Source organism: Spinacia oleracea, chromosome 5 (assembly GCF_020520425.1).
Source record: "Spinacia oleracea cultivar Varoflay chromosome 5, BTI_SOV_V1, whole genome shotgun sequence".
NCBI classification, from domain to species: Eukaryota; Viridiplantae; Streptophyta; class Magnoliopsida; order Caryophyllales; family Amaranthaceae; genus Spinacia; species Spinacia oleracea.
This window is the reverse complement of record NC_079491.1, coordinates 13,183,683-13,202,953: the sequence shown is the minus strand read 5'-3', so window position 1 is coordinate 13,202,953 and position 19,271 is coordinate 13,183,683. Positions and strand designations below refer to the sequence as shown.

General features: G+C 35.2%; 3 protein-coding genes across 3 annotated transcripts; 2 read left to right on the top strand and 1 right to left on the bottom strand.

Annotated features, from left to right (window-relative positions):
• Positions 1-1,482: 1,482 nt before the first annotated feature.
• Positions 1,483-4,054, top strand: LOC110795608 (COBRA-like protein 4). Its single transcript, XM_022000628.2, has 6 exons — positions 1,483-1,734; positions 1,835-1,914; positions 2,011-2,467; positions 2,927-3,074; positions 3,181-3,458; positions 3,550-4,054. The coding sequence occupies exons 1-6, from the start codon at positions 1,605-1,607 to the stop codon at positions 3,828-3,830; spliced, it is 1,374 nt and encodes a 457-aa protein (XP_021856320.1). The 5' UTR covers positions 1,483-1,604; the 3' UTR covers positions 3,831-4,054.
• LOC110795609 (protein COBRA) lies at positions 4,017-7,457 on the bottom strand. The gene is made up of 6 exons (XM_022000629.2): positions 7,127-7,457; positions 6,550-6,629; positions 5,555-6,011; positions 5,166-5,325; positions 4,800-5,080; positions 4,017-4,680 (listed from the first exon to the last, which is right to left on the bottom strand). Exons 1-6 carry the CDS (start codon positions 7,221-7,223, stop codon positions 4,388-4,390), a joined length of 1,368 nt encoding a protein of 455 aa, XP_021856321.1. The 5' UTR covers positions 7,224-7,457; the 3' UTR covers positions 4,017-4,387.
• Positions 7,458-10,968: 3,511 nt separating this feature from the next.
• Positions 10,969-19,135, top strand: LOC110795610 (cleavage stimulation factor subunit 50). Its single transcript, XM_022000630.2, has 14 exons — positions 10,969-11,380; positions 11,734-11,817; positions 12,176-12,303; positions 12,386-12,458; positions 12,530-12,613; positions 12,705-12,791; positions 13,261-13,331; positions 13,527-13,578; positions 13,684-13,741; positions 14,666-14,766; positions 14,874-15,025; positions 15,404-15,512; positions 18,698-18,754; positions 18,840-19,135. The coding sequence occupies exons 1-14, from the start codon at positions 11,276-11,278 to the stop codon at positions 18,990-18,992; spliced, it is 1,314 nt and encodes a 437-aa protein (XP_021856322.1). The 5' UTR covers positions 10,969-11,275; the 3' UTR covers positions 18,993-19,135.
• The last annotated feature ends 136 nt before the right edge of the window (positions 19,136-19,271 follow it).

The following is a 19,271-nucleotide window of genomic DNA, read 5'->3' as shown; positions in this document are numbered from 1 at the left end:
TCGTCCCTTAATACTCGCACTGTTTCTATAAATGAAATACTTTTACTAATGTCAATATAATTTCTCTCACTTACCATGACCCACATATATTCTTATTTCCTTAAAAAGTACTCCCTCCTTTTCTTTTTGTTTGTTACGTTTGGACTTTTGCACGTTTATTAACGTATAATAATTTTTTTATTTTTTATTTTAAATGCTTTAGATTCTTGATTTCATTTTCCCAAAATCTGACATTTAATGGCTCTTTGAACATAGTGCAAATCAACTTTCATTTTTTATTTAAAAAATAAACTCAAGTAAAACCTCAATACACAAATCATTACAACAACCAATAAAATTGTTTTATTTATCAAAAAGAAACAATAAAAAAATTTTATTTATCAAAATGAACCAATAATCGTAAAGAAATTTAATGAGTTGAAAAAATTGGACCAATTAAAATTAAAACTGGCACAAAAAATGTCATAATAATAAGTTTATAAAAGGAAATGTTCTCCCACGTAACAAACATTATGAAACACCCTAAAAGAAATACGTAACAAACAAAAAGAAACGGACGGAATATTAAAAAGGTTAACCCACCCCACCCCCACCCCCATCCCCACCCCTTTATTTGACACTTTTTCCACTAACTATATTAAAAAAAATACTCAATTATTAACTACCGCCTAATAAATTAATAAGTCAATAAAATTGCCTAAAATTTTGTGTCGGTCAAAATAGGACGAGTATTAAGGAACGGAGGGAGTATATTCTCGTACCTGGTTTGCTCGAAGTATACCATTGCCCATATAAATCAAGTGCTCAGGCCAATGGGTTGGCTATCATAATATACTACGGGCCCAATTGCGCTTGGCAAACATGGCTATCAGATACATGATGCAGGTACATTTCTTTCTCTTTTCTCCAACAGAAGGCTAAAGTTAAGTGGTTGTTAAATGGAGATGAGGCTACTTATGTTTTTCATCAAACCAGCTAGGATTTCATTGTGACAAGAAATTGTTGGAGATACATGATGAGGCAAAATCAAAAGTGAACTGAAGCAACGCGAAGATGTTGCCCTGGAAGAGGGAGCAGATACTCCTCACAGAAAACTTACAGTATATTACAGACACAACAGACACCAAGACTTTTTTGATTAATCTGTGTACATTTCTCGTAACCAAATGTTCTTTCAATTATATACCAGTGTTCTTAAGGTGCACCATGCTCTATATGCACCATGGTTCACATTCTAAATTGCGAATATAATTAAGTATACTTAGCTAACAATTATACCAAATAAATATCAGCTAACTTTGGTGAACCCTAGCTATCCTACTGTATTGAGAGATATTGCTGACCTTTTTATGCTAAGCAGTCTCTTAATACTCAATTATTCTTCAGTTCACTCTCTCACTAAAAATCTTGCTTCAAAATTAAGCAATTTTACCAACTGACCAATAAGACAGAACTACAGAAGACGAGTAATTAGGAGATGGAATATGAAAAATCCCATGTCACGGTTGTCACCTAACAACCCCTAGGTTAACCAATGCATATAATAGCTTCTCACTTCGGATTTTTCACCAACATTCCTCATATTTGTTGGTGAAGTAAAGAATATGGAGTGTCAAATATGCATACCTTTGAACCAAAAACATATCCTGAAAGCAAGAAATCTGCAATGCCGAGGAGAACTGAAGTTGATTCTCTATGCAGCACTTGCTGTTCTCATGCTATCCTGTTATGCAGGTAAATGCTCTGACCGAATAAAGCTTACTTTCTCTTCTCCTTCATACCAACTGAATCTGTATATTATACTTGCTTGTTCTGATTACCCCAAACGTTTCAGAGGCATATGATCCATTAGATCCAAATGGGAACATAACAATCAAATGGGATATAGTGTCTTGGACTCCTGATGGTTATGTGGTAAGTACTGAAATTCTCATCTTTTTTCAGAAAGTAACTTCTCAAAGTTGGTACGAAACATAGACATCTATATGTTTTGGCGCTTCCAACATACAGGCAGTAGTCACAATGAACAACTTCCAAATGTACCGGCATATAATGACCCCTGGGTGGACATTATCATGGATGTGGTCGAAGAAAGAAGTAATATGGTCAATGGTGGGAGCACAGACCACTGAACAAGGGGACTGCTCCAAGTTTAAGGGTAATGTACCTCACTGCTGTAAGAAGACCCCAACAGTAGTTGACTTGCTTCCTGGGGTACCCTACAACCAGCAGATTGCGAATTGTTGCAAGGGTGGAGTTGTCGCTGCATGGGGACAGGATCCTACTGCTGCAGTCTCTGCCTTCCAGGTCAGCGTTGGGTTGGCTGGCACGTCAAACAAGACTGTGAAGCTGCCTCGGAATTTCAGCTTGCTTGGACCTGGACCTGGCTATACTTGTGGCCCGGCTAAAATAGTTCCTTCCACAGTTTTCCTCACCCCTGATCTCCGAAGGAAAACTCAGGCTCTCAGTAAGAATTTTATGTCAATCGACTCAATTCTCCATTCTGTCTTATTTTCTGCCACCTTAACTCCCCCTCCCCTCCCCAACACACACACTTGAAATGTTGGAATTGTTGTAAGATAATTCACCACCACCTTTGGGCTTTGAACCTATAACCGCAAACTCAAAAATTACTGAACGGAGCCCAACCTGACTTGATTGACAGGTTTACTAGTGGTCTGAATTCATCAGCACTGTCTGAACCTAAACCGAAAATTCAGAGCCAGTTCTTCCTTTTGAATTTCATTCTGCTTAGGTTCAGAAGAGTTTGGCTAATATAACACCAAAATGCCCTTAGTGTGATCTGCTTATTAAAATCTATGCAGTTAAATTTACCTGAACCAACAAACAGTACTTGAACTAGACCGTTTTAAAGTAACTCTACTATAATGTTAGTATACTGAAAGATATTGCTCTCAACTTGCAGTGACATGGAATGTAACATGCACTTATTCGCAGTTTCTGGCTTCAAAACACCCAGCATGTTGTGTATCCTTCTCATCTTTCTACAACGAGACAATCGTTCCTTGTGCATCTTGTTCTTGCGGTTGCCACAACAAAGGAAGCTGTATCAGGTAAATGACCTATATAACCCTCTACTGTATAGAATATATCTACACAATCTATCAAGCTCAGGAGCATGCATGTATATTTCATTCTGTGGATCGACTGATATTGTAGGAGCAACTCAAAGAAATCACAGTTGGAAGGAATAAATACACCAACGAAGGATAACACGCCTCTTTTACAATGTACACATCATATGTGTCCTATTCGAGTCCACTGGCATGTCAAGATCAACTACAAGGAATACTGGCGTGCAAAGATATCTGTTACTAATTTCAATTATCGCTTAAACTATACTCAATGGACGTTGGTGGTTCAGCATCCTAATCTTAACAATGTCACCCAAGTTTTCAGCTTCGACTATAAACCTATAGTACCTTATCAATCAGTCAGTAAGTGCCTCTAAATAAGAAAATCTTCAAACAACTAACATATCTAAAATTATTATCACCTTAATATTTTGTCCTGTTTCTTTTCTGGCAGATGATACTGGTATGTTCTATGGTACGAAGTTTTACAATGATCTTTTAATGGAAGCTGGACCCGATGGGAATGTTCAGTCTGAAGTGCTTCTAAGGAAAGACGAAAACACATTCACCTTTAAACAAGGATGGGCATTTCCCAGGAAAGTTTACTTCAATGGAGATGAATGCAAACTTCCACCACCAGATGCATATCCTTCTCTTCCAAATTCCGCCACTATGATTTCAGTTGCTTACTTACTGGTACCTGCTACTTTTGCATTACTGCTTCTTCTTAATTAGGTAATGTTTTTTCCCTATGAATACTAGTTTTCAAAATCACAAGTTCATCATAGGAATGTTGCTTGTGAAGTTTTTGAGTTAATTGTGCATTGAGATATCTTTTTATTTTCACATTCTATCATACTGCTGTATTTCTGTAAGGATGAGCTATGAGGACGGTAACAAATCTCGAATGCAACACAAGGGTTACAACAAGCAACTCTATATATAACACTTGCATTTCCATAGCCAGAGTTTTTACAAGTTACAACGACTGAAATACATATCTCAATAAATATTCTAACAAGCATAATTGAAAAAAAGAATATTATGAAATGTATAAATACGTACGTGTACAAAAGAGCCTATCCCTAAACAAAATGGCATCAGATTTTGATTCTCAACGCTTCAATAGACAATGGACGCTTTTTTAGAAGCAATGTATGGCGTACCTGAACAGAGTCATAATGGTTTCACCTCAAGGCTCAAGCAGCACTGAGACAACCGGTTAGCAGAGGTGAAAGTGCATCACACAAGCGATTTAAGAGAGATCTGGAAAGTAACATTTACTTACTTCTCTAAGCATATGCCAGTAAGAAAGCTAAGGCAGCCAATATAGTCATGACAGGTTGTAGCAGAGAGATAATAGGTCTCGAACTAGCATTTGGCAGCCATGGGTAAGCATCTGGAGGAGGCATCACACAGTTATCGCCGTTAAAGTACACCCGCCGTGGAAAAGCAAATCCTTTCTCAAAACTAAAAGATGATTTTTCCTTCTGGAATAGCAGCTCGGATTGCACGTTCCCAAAAGGCCCAGCTTGATTGAGAAAATCATTATAGAACTTAACTCCCCATAGCATAGCAGTATCATCTGTAAACAAACAACATCAAAATACCCGTTAGAGAAGCATTAGAATAGAAACCATGGCAATCAATTAATCAACTTGTGGCTGGAAATTCATCTAGTGAATTCAAAGAGAGAATACTTACTCAATCCATCGTAAGGGGTCAATCCTTTGTACATGAAACTAAAAGATTGGGTGAGATTATCGAAGTTGGGATGCTGCACAACCAGATTCCAATTCGAGTAGTTCATTCGGTAGTTGAAATTAGTAATGGTAACCTTAGCACGCCAATAATCTTTGTAATTGACCTTGACGTGCCAATGGATTCGAACTGGACACATGTGACTGGTACACTGAACCAGTGGTGTGTTACTAGCTTTTGGTCCACCTGCTGAAATAGCTGAAGCTAAATATGGACTGTCTCCGCTGCAATAGCAATTATCATCTCTGTCAGAACAGCAACATCATATGTGAAAAGGTTTCCCAACAACACATTGATAAGATTACTTACTCTACACAGCTTCCTGGTTGGGTTATGTTGTTCTGACATCCACAAGAGCAAGTTGGGCAGGGGACAATAGTGTCATTGTAAAATGAGGACAGAGAAACACAGCAAGTAGGAGTTTTCTGAGCCAAGAACTGAGAATACGTGCAAGTTACATTCCAGGTCACTGCCAAGAAGGAAATGCGGTTTTTATTAGCAAATTTCAAATTGTATACATTAAACTCAAAAACTGGCACCTTGAATCTAAAACCATCAGTTGTCAATTGCACCAAAACTTTGTTTCTTACTCTTTACTTAAGAAAGAATGTAGTTTGTTGCATAAATTAAATTATGAAGATAAAATCAAGGAACCAAGAAACCAGATGCCAAAGCTTAATAATAAGAAGGCCACTTACTCAAAGCTTGAGTGGTTCTGCGCTTATCAGCTGTTGTAAACTGGGTTGGTCTCACAACCTTTGCCGGCCCACAAGTATATCCAGGCCCTGGTGCCTTCAATGTGAAATTCCTTGGCAGCTTAACTGTCTTATTTGATGTTCCAGCTTGACCTACACTAATTTGAAAAGCGCCAACAGCATTGGCAGTGTCCTGGCCCCAGGCAGTTAATACACCTCCACGGCAGCAGTTAGCAATTTGCTGATTGAAAGGTGTTCCAGGAAGCAAATCAACCACTGTAGGATCCTTCTTACAACAATGAGGAATGTTCCCTTTAAATTTGGAACAATCTCCTTGCTCGGTGGTTTGCGCACCAACCATGCTCCATATTACATCCTTTTTGGCCCATGTCCATCCAAGTGTCCACCCTGGGGTCTGAATGTGACGGTACTGCTGGAAGTTGAACATAGTAACCACAGCCTGCCAACAACCAAAGCAAATGGACTTAACTAATGATAATAAAGGGAGAGAGACACAAACTTATTTTTCACAGAACAAAATTCCATAAACTCCGTCTTTTCTGTAGTGTGTGCATAATTCAACAGAATGTAACTTAAGAATTTTCTATCTCATTTACATGTCCTCCGGAAAGAATATTCGTAATGTGGCTGATAACTAACAAATTAATCCCATATAAACAGTTGGCATTCTAACAGGTATGACTAAAAAAAACATGCATAACTGTGCAATAACCAAAAGACTACTAACAAACCAAATTTTCCTACTTCTAGGTAGTAATATGAACTTGAAGGGTTTTACAGATAACTGAAGTATATGTCTATCATTCTTAGTTGCAAATTAATACGGAGTAAGTGATGTCTGATGTGGACATAATCCGATCACAGATGTTTGGTATCCGTGTACCACCCCGGAGACTTTAACCAACTAATCTACGGAGTAGTAATGCTTTAACGTACAAAAACAATATATGGTTCGAAAAAATTGGTCTAATACTTACAAGATATCCATCAGGGGTCCAGTTGATAACATCCCATTTGATAGTAATATTTCCATTTGGATCAAGTGCATCATAAGCTTCTACAAAAGAAATCAGCAATCAAAGACAAAGATTCTGATTAGATCTCAAGCGCAATAAAATTCAATAAACAACAATAATAATAAATGGATCCAAGTTTAACAGATTAAAGCAACAAAATTTCCTTAATTATTCTTTGCTTCTCATAAAAGAAAGGTACTATAATTAGCAATTCCAACTGAATTACAACAGCTTTCAATTTCCAGTACCCAAATTAAGATGAACACATTAAATCATCTTTCATCAGTCAATGTATTAATTTAGCAAAAAACACCTAACATTCTAAAACACTAATATGGCAAAATAATCAGCTCAAACTCTCAATAAAACATCAAAATTAACAATACCCAGATACTAAATTCACCCAATTTCACTAAAATTTACAAGCAGATTAACTATTGAATTCAATTTCAATATATATTGATAGATGGGTAAAAGCATGATTGATTAAAAACCCCATATTGGAGGAAAGAAATGAGGTGGGTAGGTAAGTAGTTACCTGATGATGTAAAAAAGGAGCAAGAAAGTAAGAAAGCAATGAAAAGAGTGAAGCTGGTGAGTTTGGAAATGGATCTGCAGCTGCAGCAAGACTCCATTGTTGATACTCCTTTCTGAAACACAAGATCTGAAAATGGAGGAGAGAGAAAGAGAGGTTGATTGGGGGAGGGAGTAGAGCTCTCTAAACGAAGTTGCTCCTGCTGCTGCTGTTTTTTTGCTGCGCTTTAAAACTATAAATGATTGACTACCGACTGTCGGTGCGTGTGTATTACAGTAGTAGTCTAGCCGACTGCCGTCCTGGCTGTAATGTGCTTCATCAGATGATTCAGATCCAAATAAAATCTCAACTCATGTTGATTTTTATATATGGTCAATATGGAGTGTTTTTTTTTTCCTTTTCTTTTTTCTAAAGAGGTGATCATGGACTGGGTCGGGATTCGGGTTGGGATTGGAGCCCAACTAGTCATCTACGGGCTATGAGTAGAAAAAGTGCGCAAATTTTTGGCTATACCCGGGTACAACTAAAGTTGGCTGTACCCCATCCAAAACGATGTCGTTTTGTCTTGTTTAAAATGAACATTAATATACTGGTACAAAAATGAACATTTATTTATTTATTTGGAATGAATATTTACTATTTTGAAAATGAACATTTATTTATTTATTTGGAAATAAACTACAAAAATGAACATTTACTATTTCGGAAATGAACATTTATTTATTTATTTGGAATGAACATTTACTATTTTGGAAATGAACATTTATTTATTTATTTGGAAATAAACAACATAGGCGCTTGTAAAAACATAAAAGACCAATGAAGTGAACAATTTCATTATGAACATTAACCATATATTTATTGTGAACAAACAAATAAACAAGAAAGAACAAATAATTCAACAAAAAAGAACAAACAATATAAAAAAGAACATAAAATTCCAGAAAAAAGAACAACCAATACAAAAATTATGAATAATTTTATGATGAATTTTAAAGCCAGCATGAAATAACAAACAATACAACAAGAAAGACCAAATACTGGTACAAAAATGAACATTTACTATTTCGGAAATGAACATTTATTTATTTATTTGGAATGAACATTTACTATTTTGGAAATGAACATTTATTTATTTATTTGGAAATAAACTACAAAAATGAACATTTACTATTTCGGAAATGAACATTTATTTATTTATTTGGAATGAACATTTACTATTTTGGAAATGAACATTTATTTATTTATTTGGAAATAAACAATATAGGCGCTTGTGAAAACATAAAAGACCAATGAAGTGAACAATTTCATTATGAACATTAACCATATTTTATTGTGAACAAACAAATAAACAAAAAAGAACAAATAATTCAACAAAAAAGAACAAACAATATAAAAAAAGAACATAAAATTCCAGAAAAAAGAACAAACAATACAACAATTATGAACAATTTTATGATGAATTTTAAAGCCAACATGAAAGAACAAACAATACAACAAGAAAGAACAAACAATAAAGCAGATAATTATTATGAACAAACAAATAAACAAGAAAAAACAAATAATTCAACAAAAAAGAACAAACAATATAAAAAAGAACATAAAATTCCAGAAAAAGGAACAAACAGTACAACAATTATGAACAATTTTATGATGAATTTTAAAGCAATATGAAATAACAAACAATACAACAATAAGTTTGATGAATGAATTTAAAAAACAACAAGGAAGAACAAACAATACAAAAAGAAAGAATAAAAGATTAATGAGAGTTTAATTATGAACATTAACCATATGATTATTATAAACAAACAAATAAACAAGAAAGAACAAACAATATAAAAAAGAGCATAAAATTCCAGAAGAAAGAACAAAAAATACAACAATTATGAAAATTTGATGATGAATTTAAAAAACAACATGAAAGAACAAACAGTACAACAAGAAAGAACAAACAGTACAATAAGAATGAACAAACAGTACAATAAAAAAGAACAAACAGTACAATAAAAAAGAACAAACAGTCAACAAGAATGAACAAACAATATGAGCGCGTCGTTTTTGGGGGGTATAGCCAGAGCTGGTTGTACCCGGGTACAGCAGTTAATGATAGGAAAAAGTGGGTGGTCGGGTCTTCTTACGAACAAGGGTTTGGGCCGGACCTAAGATCAAAGAGGTTATTCAAATATTTTGGAACTTACATGACGCCTATAACTTGAAATCAAGAAACTCAATTGAATCAAATATTAATCGTCGGAAAGTCACGTCTAGAATGGTCGGCGAACTTGGAATTTTATTTGTGACTTTTTACAAAATAAATGGTCTTTTTAATACAAATATTCCGTGATATTTAATGTTCCTCGCTCTTTAAAAAAAAAAAAAAAATCAAAGCTCCTAATAAAAACATTGATACGGAGTAAATATTACTTGGCTTTTCTCAAATTCCTTGCCACTTTTTTTTGTGAGTTGTCTCAAATATTTCAGGAGATGATACACATACCCTAGTCTTTTATTGGTCCAGTTCAGCTTAAGGAAATTTCATTTTGGAGGAAGATGTATTTTATTTGGGAGTGAGATCAATAATAAACCAATCAAAGAATAGGGTATGAAAAGACCCACATACCCCAGGGGTATGTGTAGCCTTTGCGAAATATTTCTCCATCCATTATAGGTTAAGCTAATTATCTCATTATCTCTACTTTTTTTTATAATATAGTGAGCATTAATGTATAGATGTTATCGATTAACTAAATATATTCGTAGTACGGAGTACTTCTTTGTTTCTTTTTAGTTGACAAGTTTTGTCTTTTGCACTATTTACATTTCACGGAGTATCTATACTAATATATTAAAAGGTATTCTTAAGAACGTATACGTGTCACGTATACCTCTCCTTATTACGTCACGTCATCACTAATCAACATCATGACATGTCCTTGACAAGCAAAATACATGTAAGCAAGGATCGAACACCAGACCTCTTTGTTAAAAGTTCAACATCCAACCATCTAAACCAACTACAACTTGTGTTATATATTCTATATAAACATTTATGATCCTTTTACAATAAATAACAAATTGAATAGAAGTGAATGCAAAAAAAGGGAATGATTATTCAATTTATAAATGTAAAGTTATTACTTTTCTAGATAAAGCCTCAAAAAAAATAAAAAAAAATACTCAGGGTAATAGAACGTAATAACGAGTAAGTGGTTGAATAATTATAGAACATATTACATGCACTCGGGCTAATAGAGCGTGGAGTTTCAGCTTGAGAAGGTTGTTAATCGGCAGCTAATAATCTTGTGTGTAACCCCATAATTCTACGACGACCCATCATCTACATGGACACATATTTACAACAAATAAATCCAAATAAAAGTCAAAACCCCGGGCAACGCCCGGGCCACACACTAGTTGTTTGACTAAAAATTAAAGTCAGAGTACCTACTACCAAGGGAACAATAGTTAGTACCAACTGAAATTGCTTGCATTTAAAATGAAAGCAAGTCATTATTAAATTAGCCAACCGAACCCCAAATCAAAGTAGCGAATTCTTTTTACATTTTAGGCCAAATTTTTTATAAAAAATCCTTAGGACAGCTGGCAACCCAAAACATGTCAAAAAACAAATCAAAACCATCCAATAAATAAAATTCACAATTTAACACACATGAGCACAATGACTCGTACAAAATATTATCCGATTATACCCGAATCAATCAAACCTGTAACCGACGATATCCGATTTGACAATCCTACTTAAAACGACCACAAAGACACATAACACAACCCGAAACCCGGTTGGGCCCAAAGAACACCTACATTTCCAATGTAGTTATGTTTTTATCGAGACTTCGAGAGTTAGGAGCATGCCGATCAATTAAGCTCCGGTCAAGGCCACTCACTTCCTCACAAAATAAAGGCGGCAGTACCGCCACTCCGCCAACGTTCTTCTTTGATATTTTTTTTTCTCCAATTTCACTCAAATCATTTGTACTTCGATACTCAATTGTACTTGTACCAACAATTCTATCATACAAATTCAATTTTCCCACTTACAAGATTACTTACTCCTTTACAATACATTTCAATACAATAACAAAAAGTTGATTTTTTTTCAATTAATTGGGATTTATTCATTGCTTTTTTATGGGAATGGACGGAAATTTCGAGCAAATTCTTCAAGAAGGCAAGCTCTATCGCGATGTTAATGCTTTGATTGTTGCTCATCTTCGCGACAATAATCTCAATCAGGTATTACTTCTAATTCTCCTAAAACCCCTAATGTGCACTACTTATTTGATGATTAATGCAAGAATTTATTGAATAGGGGGCTGAATTTCTGTAAATTTTAAGTATTTTGATACCAATTTTTATGTATTTTATCATCTTATAACATGGGTATTTATTATTTTGGGAAGCTATTTTTGCATTGTAGGATTAGAGATGGTTTTTTTTATGTTAATTTCATCATTGGATTGGGTAGGTTATTTAATTCTATTTAATAGTGTTTTGAAGAGTATAATGTTGGTTTATGATCAAATTTCTTGTGTATGTTGAGTCATGTTACCTATACTTGTATTAATGATGTTGTTTTCCCAACATAGGCTGCCAGTGTAGTTGCTTCTGCTACAATGACCCCTTTGAATGTCGAAGCGCCTCCCAATCGGCTTCTTGATTTAGTGTCCAAGGTTTGTTTCCTCGGCAACTTTTGTGTAAGACCGCCTTCCCAGAAAGACCATTTAACTAATTGGTTCTATTGGTTAACTAATTAGTTCTAGTGCTTAACTAATTATTTTCATTGTTTAACTAATTGGTTTCGGTGCTTAACTAATTAGTTCAAGTGTTTAACTAATTGATTTCATTGCTTAACTTTTATGAGATCAAGGTGGTCTTTTGTGTAAGACCGTCTTATATAAAAGTTTGTATTGTTTTCTAGAATTGGAGGGAAGAATGTATTAGCAGCAATACTTATTTTTGCATAATACTATTCATGTCATGATTCTTAAAAATGGATTTTGTCTAGTTTTTGGACTAAGATTTAAACAGGGTCTTGCAGTAGAGAATGGGGAGCCTGTAAGAGGGGTTTCTGCATCCGCATTGTTTGATTGTGGTTCTGTTGTACCTGCAGCTTATGGGTCAATCCCAGTTCCTCGAATTGCTGCCATAGATTTCAGGCAAGTTGCATTATTTATACAGCGTTAAATTAAAACCTAGACAACCTGAAATAGTTGCTAACGTGTTTGTCTGCAAAACCAGTGCCTCGCCGGATGTTAAAGGCGGATCTAAAACTTTCTCAGAGCATGACACGAGGCATGTGTCGGAGCATAAGGTAATGCAAGTTTGTAATGTTTTCAATAACTGCAAGAGGATTCTAACTTAGAGTACCTGGGTTTATTTCAGAATGTTGCAAGGTGTGCGAGATTTAGCCCTGATGGGAGATATGTAGCAACAGGAAGTGCAGACACATCTATTAAACTTTTTGAGGTGTTTGCTCAATTCAGGATAGATCTGTACCTTATCATGCGTCCATCATTTATCTATTGTTCTGAGATCACAATTGAACTTTCAATCGCAGGTTGCAAAAATTAAGCAAATGATGCTACCAGAGGCCAAAGATGGACCCGTTAGACCAGTCATTCGGACATTCTATGATCATATACAAGTAATTCCTTTTGACTATTAAGAAAATGTTAAGGAGAATAAATCCCACAAAATCCTTAAAGGATGCTATTTGAAGAATAGTGACGGCACACTGTAGGTTGTTGCACGTGGTGATATGTATTAATTTGTCTAGTCTACAGCTTCACTGGCTAAAAGTACTGAATTCGTGGATGATAATCACGGCCTGATTTGATCTTGATAACCAAATTGAGATGAGAAAAGATTAACACTAATTTGCAGTTGGATTTAAACACTAATAACAGTAATAAGTTTCAGCCTTCTGGGGATATATGTCTTCTTAGATCTGTAAATACCTCTTTATCTACTGGCTAATCTTCAGGTTATACTTGTATGAATTTGGAGGATGATACGGCCAAGTTATAGGTTTACTTTGGGGTGTCTTTTTTACTAAGGGCAAAGGAAGATTTATTAAATGCGTTGTTCTTACTTTTTCCAATTTTCAATCGCAGCCAGTAAATGATCTGGAGTTCCATCCACAGAATACTATATTGATTTCTGGCGCCAAAGACCATACAATAAAGTAAGGGCCTGGTAAATTTGGTAGCTTTGTTCAAATTTAATTGCTTCCTTCCGTTCCTGTTGAGTGGCTTGAAGAAATTTGTTTGTTTTCTCTGATTTCATGAAATTTGTCAACGTTCTGCAGTTTTGTTAGTGAGAATGATTTTACGCTTTTGTCTTTCATCATTGACATGCTTCTTTCATTGATGATTTTCAGGTTTTTTGATTTTTCTAAAGCAACAGCAAAAAGAGCCTTCAGAGTCATTCAGGTCTGGGACTTGCTGTTATCTGACTTTAAACTGTTGATTACAATAGGGTGAATCTACTCTTTTATAGGTTTAACGTTGAGAATTTTGAAACTTGAAAATTTGCAGGATACTCATAATGTGCGTTCAGTGTCATTTCATCCTTCTGGAGATTATCTTTTGGCTGGTATTCTTCTTTTTCTTTTCTTTTGATCTGATATGTCCTAGGGGGGTAAGATTATATTATTTTTGTATGATTGTAACTGTGTACAACTGTAAATCTCATTGTAAAAGGTTTCAATTTAAGTGCCTTTCAAATTGATTGTTATACTCATTTTTAGTTCTTGCAGTGTACATCTATGTGATAGTTTCTTTGTTATTGTTGGTCTTAAAGTTTGGAGGAGGATTACAAACTCTTTTCATTTCTCAATATGTAAGCATGTTCAACTAGGACAATCAACTTTGACACGTAACTTCCTTTAGTTGCATGTAGATGATATTAGAGAGTTTCTTTGAAACAAAATGTTACTTTTTCGTATAGATACCTTGATATTGCTTATGCATGAATTTGTAGGGAGTACTTTGAGGTACTTTATGAGGAGCCTGATGATGTCCCTTGCTTAACTACTGGCATGATAAGAGCTCCCAAATACTTGGAAGTGAAACAAATTATTAATTAAGTATTATGCATCTGCAAATAGACGTACACTGTTGCTAAAGTACAAGTGATAAGGTGATGGCAAGAATTGTCTCTGTGTGTTTCTTTGCATTACAGTATCACAGAGATTTACTTGCAATTGTGTAGTAGCAGGGCCTATCAGTTCTCCTAATGACATGACTTTGACATGCCGAGTGTCAGACGTTCTAGAGATTCAATCACTCAGTGTGCTATTTGCTTCAATTTTTGACTTGATATCTTTCTTCTCAATCATTGGTATCTAAGAACAGGAAAAAAATATAAAAAATATAAAAAATTATGGTGTTTCTGACGTTATGCATGGCCATTGTTTATCTATCTGGGGAGGTCAATGTCTGGTTTCTTAAAAGTCCAAAACATTCCTGAGTCCTGACACGCTGATTCCGCTATTTGGTTTAAATCAATATTTTGCAGGGACTGATCATCAAATTCCACATTTGTATGATATCAATACGTTCAAGTGTTACCTGTCAGTTACTTCTGAAGACGTTGCTGGCAATGCAGCCATCAATCAGGTATGTTTGTCCCTTATATTAGAATAGTTATTTTATTATGCAAGTATATGAAGTTTGGGGATCGTACTAATGTTGGTTGATTTTGCCAACCCTATCTGATGATATAGGTAAGGTATTCTTCCACTGGTGGCATGTATGTCACAGCATCAAAAGACGGTGCTGTACGAATATGGGATGGTGTCAGTGCCAAGTGTGTGCGGCCTCTAATAGGCGCACATGGAACTGAGGCCACTAGTGCAATTTTCACCAAGGATAACAGGTATGTATTCGGGATAAATTTTAACTTACTTTGTTGAGTTTGGTTATTAAATTCAATTTCATCCTAGTAAACTGCCCTCGCTTTTTAGGACGATTTTAGGCATGAACACCTCCCATAGTGTGATAGGCAATTAGGCATCATGACAAGGCTCAGGATCTAGTTCACAAAACCTGCAATAACTTACCAGTTTTTCTTGATGATTCAATTATCTTTTTAATTAGTAAAAATCACATGTAAACGTATTTTTTTATAAAAAAAATTGGCATGTTGGTTGTATTTTTTCTTGCCAATCTTGTCCGTAAGCGGTGCAAATTGATGTGGTCTCAAATTCTGTGATATTGCACGATGTATTTCTGAACAAACCTTCCATTATTTCAGGTTTATTCTCTCATGTGGCAAGGATTCAACTGTAAAACTCTGGGAGGTTGGCAGTGGAAGATTGGTAAAGCAGTATGTAGGAGCTACACACACACAGTTGCGCTGCCAGGTAGGTCCATGTCTTGGCATGTATGGGGTTCACCTACATTATCCTGACACTACACTATCACTCTGCTGTATACCTACTTAATAAATGATATGAAAATGAGTTGGTAATAGTCAGGGGAAAAGGTCAAGTAAAAGTAAAGCCTAAAAAATTTAAAGTTGAACAACTAGGATTAACATATTCTCCCTAAGGTTGTGCTCTCTTCACCTTATTACAAAAACTTGTTACTGTTTTTCTTCTTAGAATCAGACCAGACTTGACCATATCTTCTATTTCCATTTGCTTATTGCTACATATCTTTCATTCTGTATTAATTAAAATTATGAAAATTAGGTATTTGGGAATTACACATTAAGATGAATCTAACAATACCCCACCTGATAATTATTTTCTTATATATTAGTGCACAAATACGTTTGAAGTTCAATCAAATTAGGAGAGGAGATCAGAAAACCAGACTTTAGAAAATTCATATTGGATCACCTTATTTCAAGTTAAGATACCATAGCCTTAGTCCCTCCATTAAGAAACACACTCTCCATCTGAAAATAATGTTCTCATTGTTTCATCATTTCCAAGCATTAAGAAATTCAGTAGGATTGGCTTTGTTTGCTCAAAAAGATAACAAAAAATTTGACCTTAAATCACATATATACATATGCTTTCCTATTAGATGCATCTAATGCACGAATATCCAGATTTATGAATGCAAAAGGCCTCATCTATCAACACTCCTCCTTGAGACTTTTACTCGTCATTCCCAGCTTATGTCTCAGAAATTCAGATCTTCCCTTTTGAAGTGCCTTTGTGATAATCTCTGCAAGTTGGTTATAACTTATCAGTTGGCAATAAATCAACCTGATTTCTTCTCATGTTCAACATCCCTGATTGCATGAAATTTCACTTTTATATATTTGATTTTGTTGTGACAAATGAGCTTTTAGCTTGCTTGTATTGTGAGTTTGTGATGGCAATTTTGCTTGCCTGTTGGTTTTTCTTCAGGCAATAAAGTAATCCTGAACGTCTTCCAATTAAATTTCACCATTCGAGGTATTTCTGTAAGTCCTCAAAACAGTACGATGCCGGAAAGAATTTTGATCCAAACTTCAGTGCCTTGATCTTGCTTGTAACCCGTACCAACAATTATCTTCCTTAGCCAAATAGTTCGTTTCTGTGTTTGCTACATCTACTACATTTTCTGTCAATATCAGCTACGAAATTAATATCTGTGCATGTTTTGATAAGTGATAACCACACCATAATATGAAGTTCCCCTCAGGTATCATAGAATTCTTTTTACTGTCCGTATGTGAACTTTGTTAGGCTCATTCATGAACCTCCAAAGCAAGCTTACAATACATCCTTGCGGAATGTAGAACAAACTGCGCACTGAGCTTCTGTAGAGTCTTCCATCAACTTTCTTATGCCCATCATCCTTGATATTTTTTATTCAAATTAAGAATTTATGTTGCATCTTAAATTCTTGAGAAATTCATTTGCATTCTTCATTTCTTTGTTTGTCAAATAAAGGTTTCATCTTTTATGGATGAACTTCCATGCCAATAATTCATGAGAGCCAGATCTTCCATCTCAAAATTTTCATTCATTCCTTCTTGAAAGCAACTCGCTGATGCTTGTCTGCTAATTTTCCTTGAACAACTTTTGTCAACAACAAATTGAGCAGCATACTTCTGATTTCTGAATTAACCAAATAAATAAATAAATAAGTATACTTCTGATTTAACCAAAATAATAAATAAATAAGTATAGTTCTGAGAAGAATTTCTTGGAATTTGTTCTTATGAGCAAGCATGTAACTATGTAATTTAGTGGCCGTTTCCATTACAAGTCTGTTCTCATGCTCAATGATACGTGAAAGACCATGATTTATGATTTCAGCCAAACTCAGTGGATTCTTTTCAAGATCAAGTACTAAGATAACTTGTTTGATAAATTCGACCAGAATTTGCATCTTGATCAGCATAAAACAAGAAATCTTGGACATACTTGCAATCCGATTGAGTTGCTTGCTGGTTGCTATTTTCTTGCTGATGTTGCTATGCATTCTACTCGCTACAAATCTTCTGGATGTGGCCAAACTTCTTGCAAATTATGCATTTGTGCTTCCCTTTGGACCATCAAAATCTTACTCTTAGTGATTCTTCGTGTCACAGGCAGCACAAAGGAAATTCCTCCCATTTGATAAAATTTACACTTTTGATCTGCCGTCTTTTCCTTTAGTTTTATCCACGTATTCACCTCCACTACCTTCATGATATGATTATTGATGAGTTCCTTGTTTGAAAAGCACCGTCTGTGGAACCTTCATTCACCTTGCTGAGCTGCACTTGATATGCTTCCAAGGAGCCAAGAAATGATCTTTTGGTAAAAGGGTCGTCAACACCCTCTGAACAATTCTTTCCACAATATGTTTTCATCTGGTTTACTAGCTCAATTAAGTCTAAGATTAGTTCTTCATACTTTTACCTTCTTTCCTTTGAATAAATTCAAACTCTCTTCCCAAGTTTATTACTTTTGTTTTGTCTCCTCTAGAATGATCCAAGCCTCTTGTGCTGTCGAAGTTGTAATGATCTTGGTGAAATTTTGTCTGAAATAGCACTAGAGATGTGAGATATTGCTGTTGCACCTTCATCTCATCTGCCTTTAGTTTCTGCAACTGTGCTTCAGCGTATTCTACTCTATCTTTTTCGGCTCAAAGCCTGTCTCGACAATCTTCCTTAGATCAGTAACTTTCGGAAAAAAGCTTCATTTTAACACAACAGAAATCATAGTTTTCTCCAGGACTACAGAAAATCTCAGAACTGCTGTATGGTTGAAACTCTGGAACAGAAGTAGTTGATGTTGAAGCCATACTCAACCAGAATTCATGCTTCTAGCTGTTTTATTTTTATTTTTATAATGTTTTGGATGATTAGCAATTAGTTTTGTCCCTTAAGAATCTCATGAGCTGTGATACCACTTGTTGGAACCATGGGAAGAAGTACGGAAGGCAGTAGAAAGATTTATCCGTTAGATGTGGTTTAGGAGTTGTAAACTACTGAACTGGTATGATCTTTTCATGTGAAGGGTTTTCCTGAAACGACATGATGAAGTTCCATTTTTGCTTCTATCATTATGAAATCTTTTACACATGAGTTGTTAATATAACCATTACCCATTTATTGCAGGCTGTTTTTAGTTACACTGAGGAGTTCATTTTATCAATAGATGAACCGAGGAATGAGGTCTGTTTGTCTTCTTAAATCCCGTTAATTGTTGCATTTTATTTCATACATGTTTCCATAATATAACCAGCCTGCTGCATTGCAGATTATTGTATGGGATGCACTAACTGCAGCAGAAGTAACTAGACTTCGATCAAATCACATCGGGCCACCCCGATGGTTAGAACACTCGCCTATTGAGGCGGCATTCATTTCCTGTGGGACAGATCGGTCTGTAAGATTTTGGAAGGAGGTTTAGATTTAGCTCTCTGACTATCTGGAGCAACAGAAATCGTGAAATTTTTCCATCGTGTGATCCTTTCTTTTTTCTTCGTTTAATGTTGTATCATCCCAAATAATGTATCTGTATGAAATAGAAATGTATTGCCTTTTTCCTAACCATTTAAGCTGTATTGTTTTGCATAAACTTGACAACCATATTTCTTATTTTTATTTTTTCAAAGCTCGCACTTCATTTGAATGGCAGCCTTAAAGCAATGATATTGTACCTGAGACTAATGTGTACAGGCGCACAGCA

Coding starts and splice junctions, on each gene's coding strand:
- LOC110795609 (XM_022000629.2), bottom strand. CDS start 7,223: ATGGAGTCTTGCTGCAGCTGCAGATCCATTTCCAAACTCACCAGCTTC. Junction 6,012..6,549: donor GGACCCCTGATGGATATCTT/GTAAGTATTAGA, acceptor GGTTGTTGGCAG/GCTGTGGTTACTATGTTCAA. Junction 5,081..5,165: donor CAACCAGGAAGCTGTGTAGA/GTAAGTAATCTT, acceptor TTGCTATTGCAG/CGGAGACAGTCCATATTTAG.
- LOC110795610 (XM_022000630.2), top strand. CDS start 11,276: ATGGGAATGGACGGAAATTTCGAGCAAATTCTTCAAGAAGGCAAGCTC. Junction 12,792..13,260: donor CATTCTATGATCATATACAA/GTAATTCCTTTT, acceptor TTTCAATCGCAG/CCAGTAAATGATCTGGAGTT. Junction 13,742..14,665: donor TGGAGATTATCTTTTGGCTG/GTATTCTTCTTT, acceptor AATATTTTGCAG/GGACTGATCATCAAATTCCA.
- LOC110795608 (XM_022000628.2), top strand. CDS start 1,605: ATGGAGTGTCAAATATGCATACCTTTGAACCAAAAACATATCCTGAAA. Junction 2,468..2,926: donor AAGGAAAACTCAGGCTCTCA/GTAAGAATTTTA, acceptor CTCAACTTGCAG/TGACATGGAATGTAACATGC. Junction 3,075..3,180: donor AACAAAGGAAGCTGTATCAG/GTAAATGACCTA, acceptor CTGATATTGTAG/GAGCAACTCAAAGAAATCAC.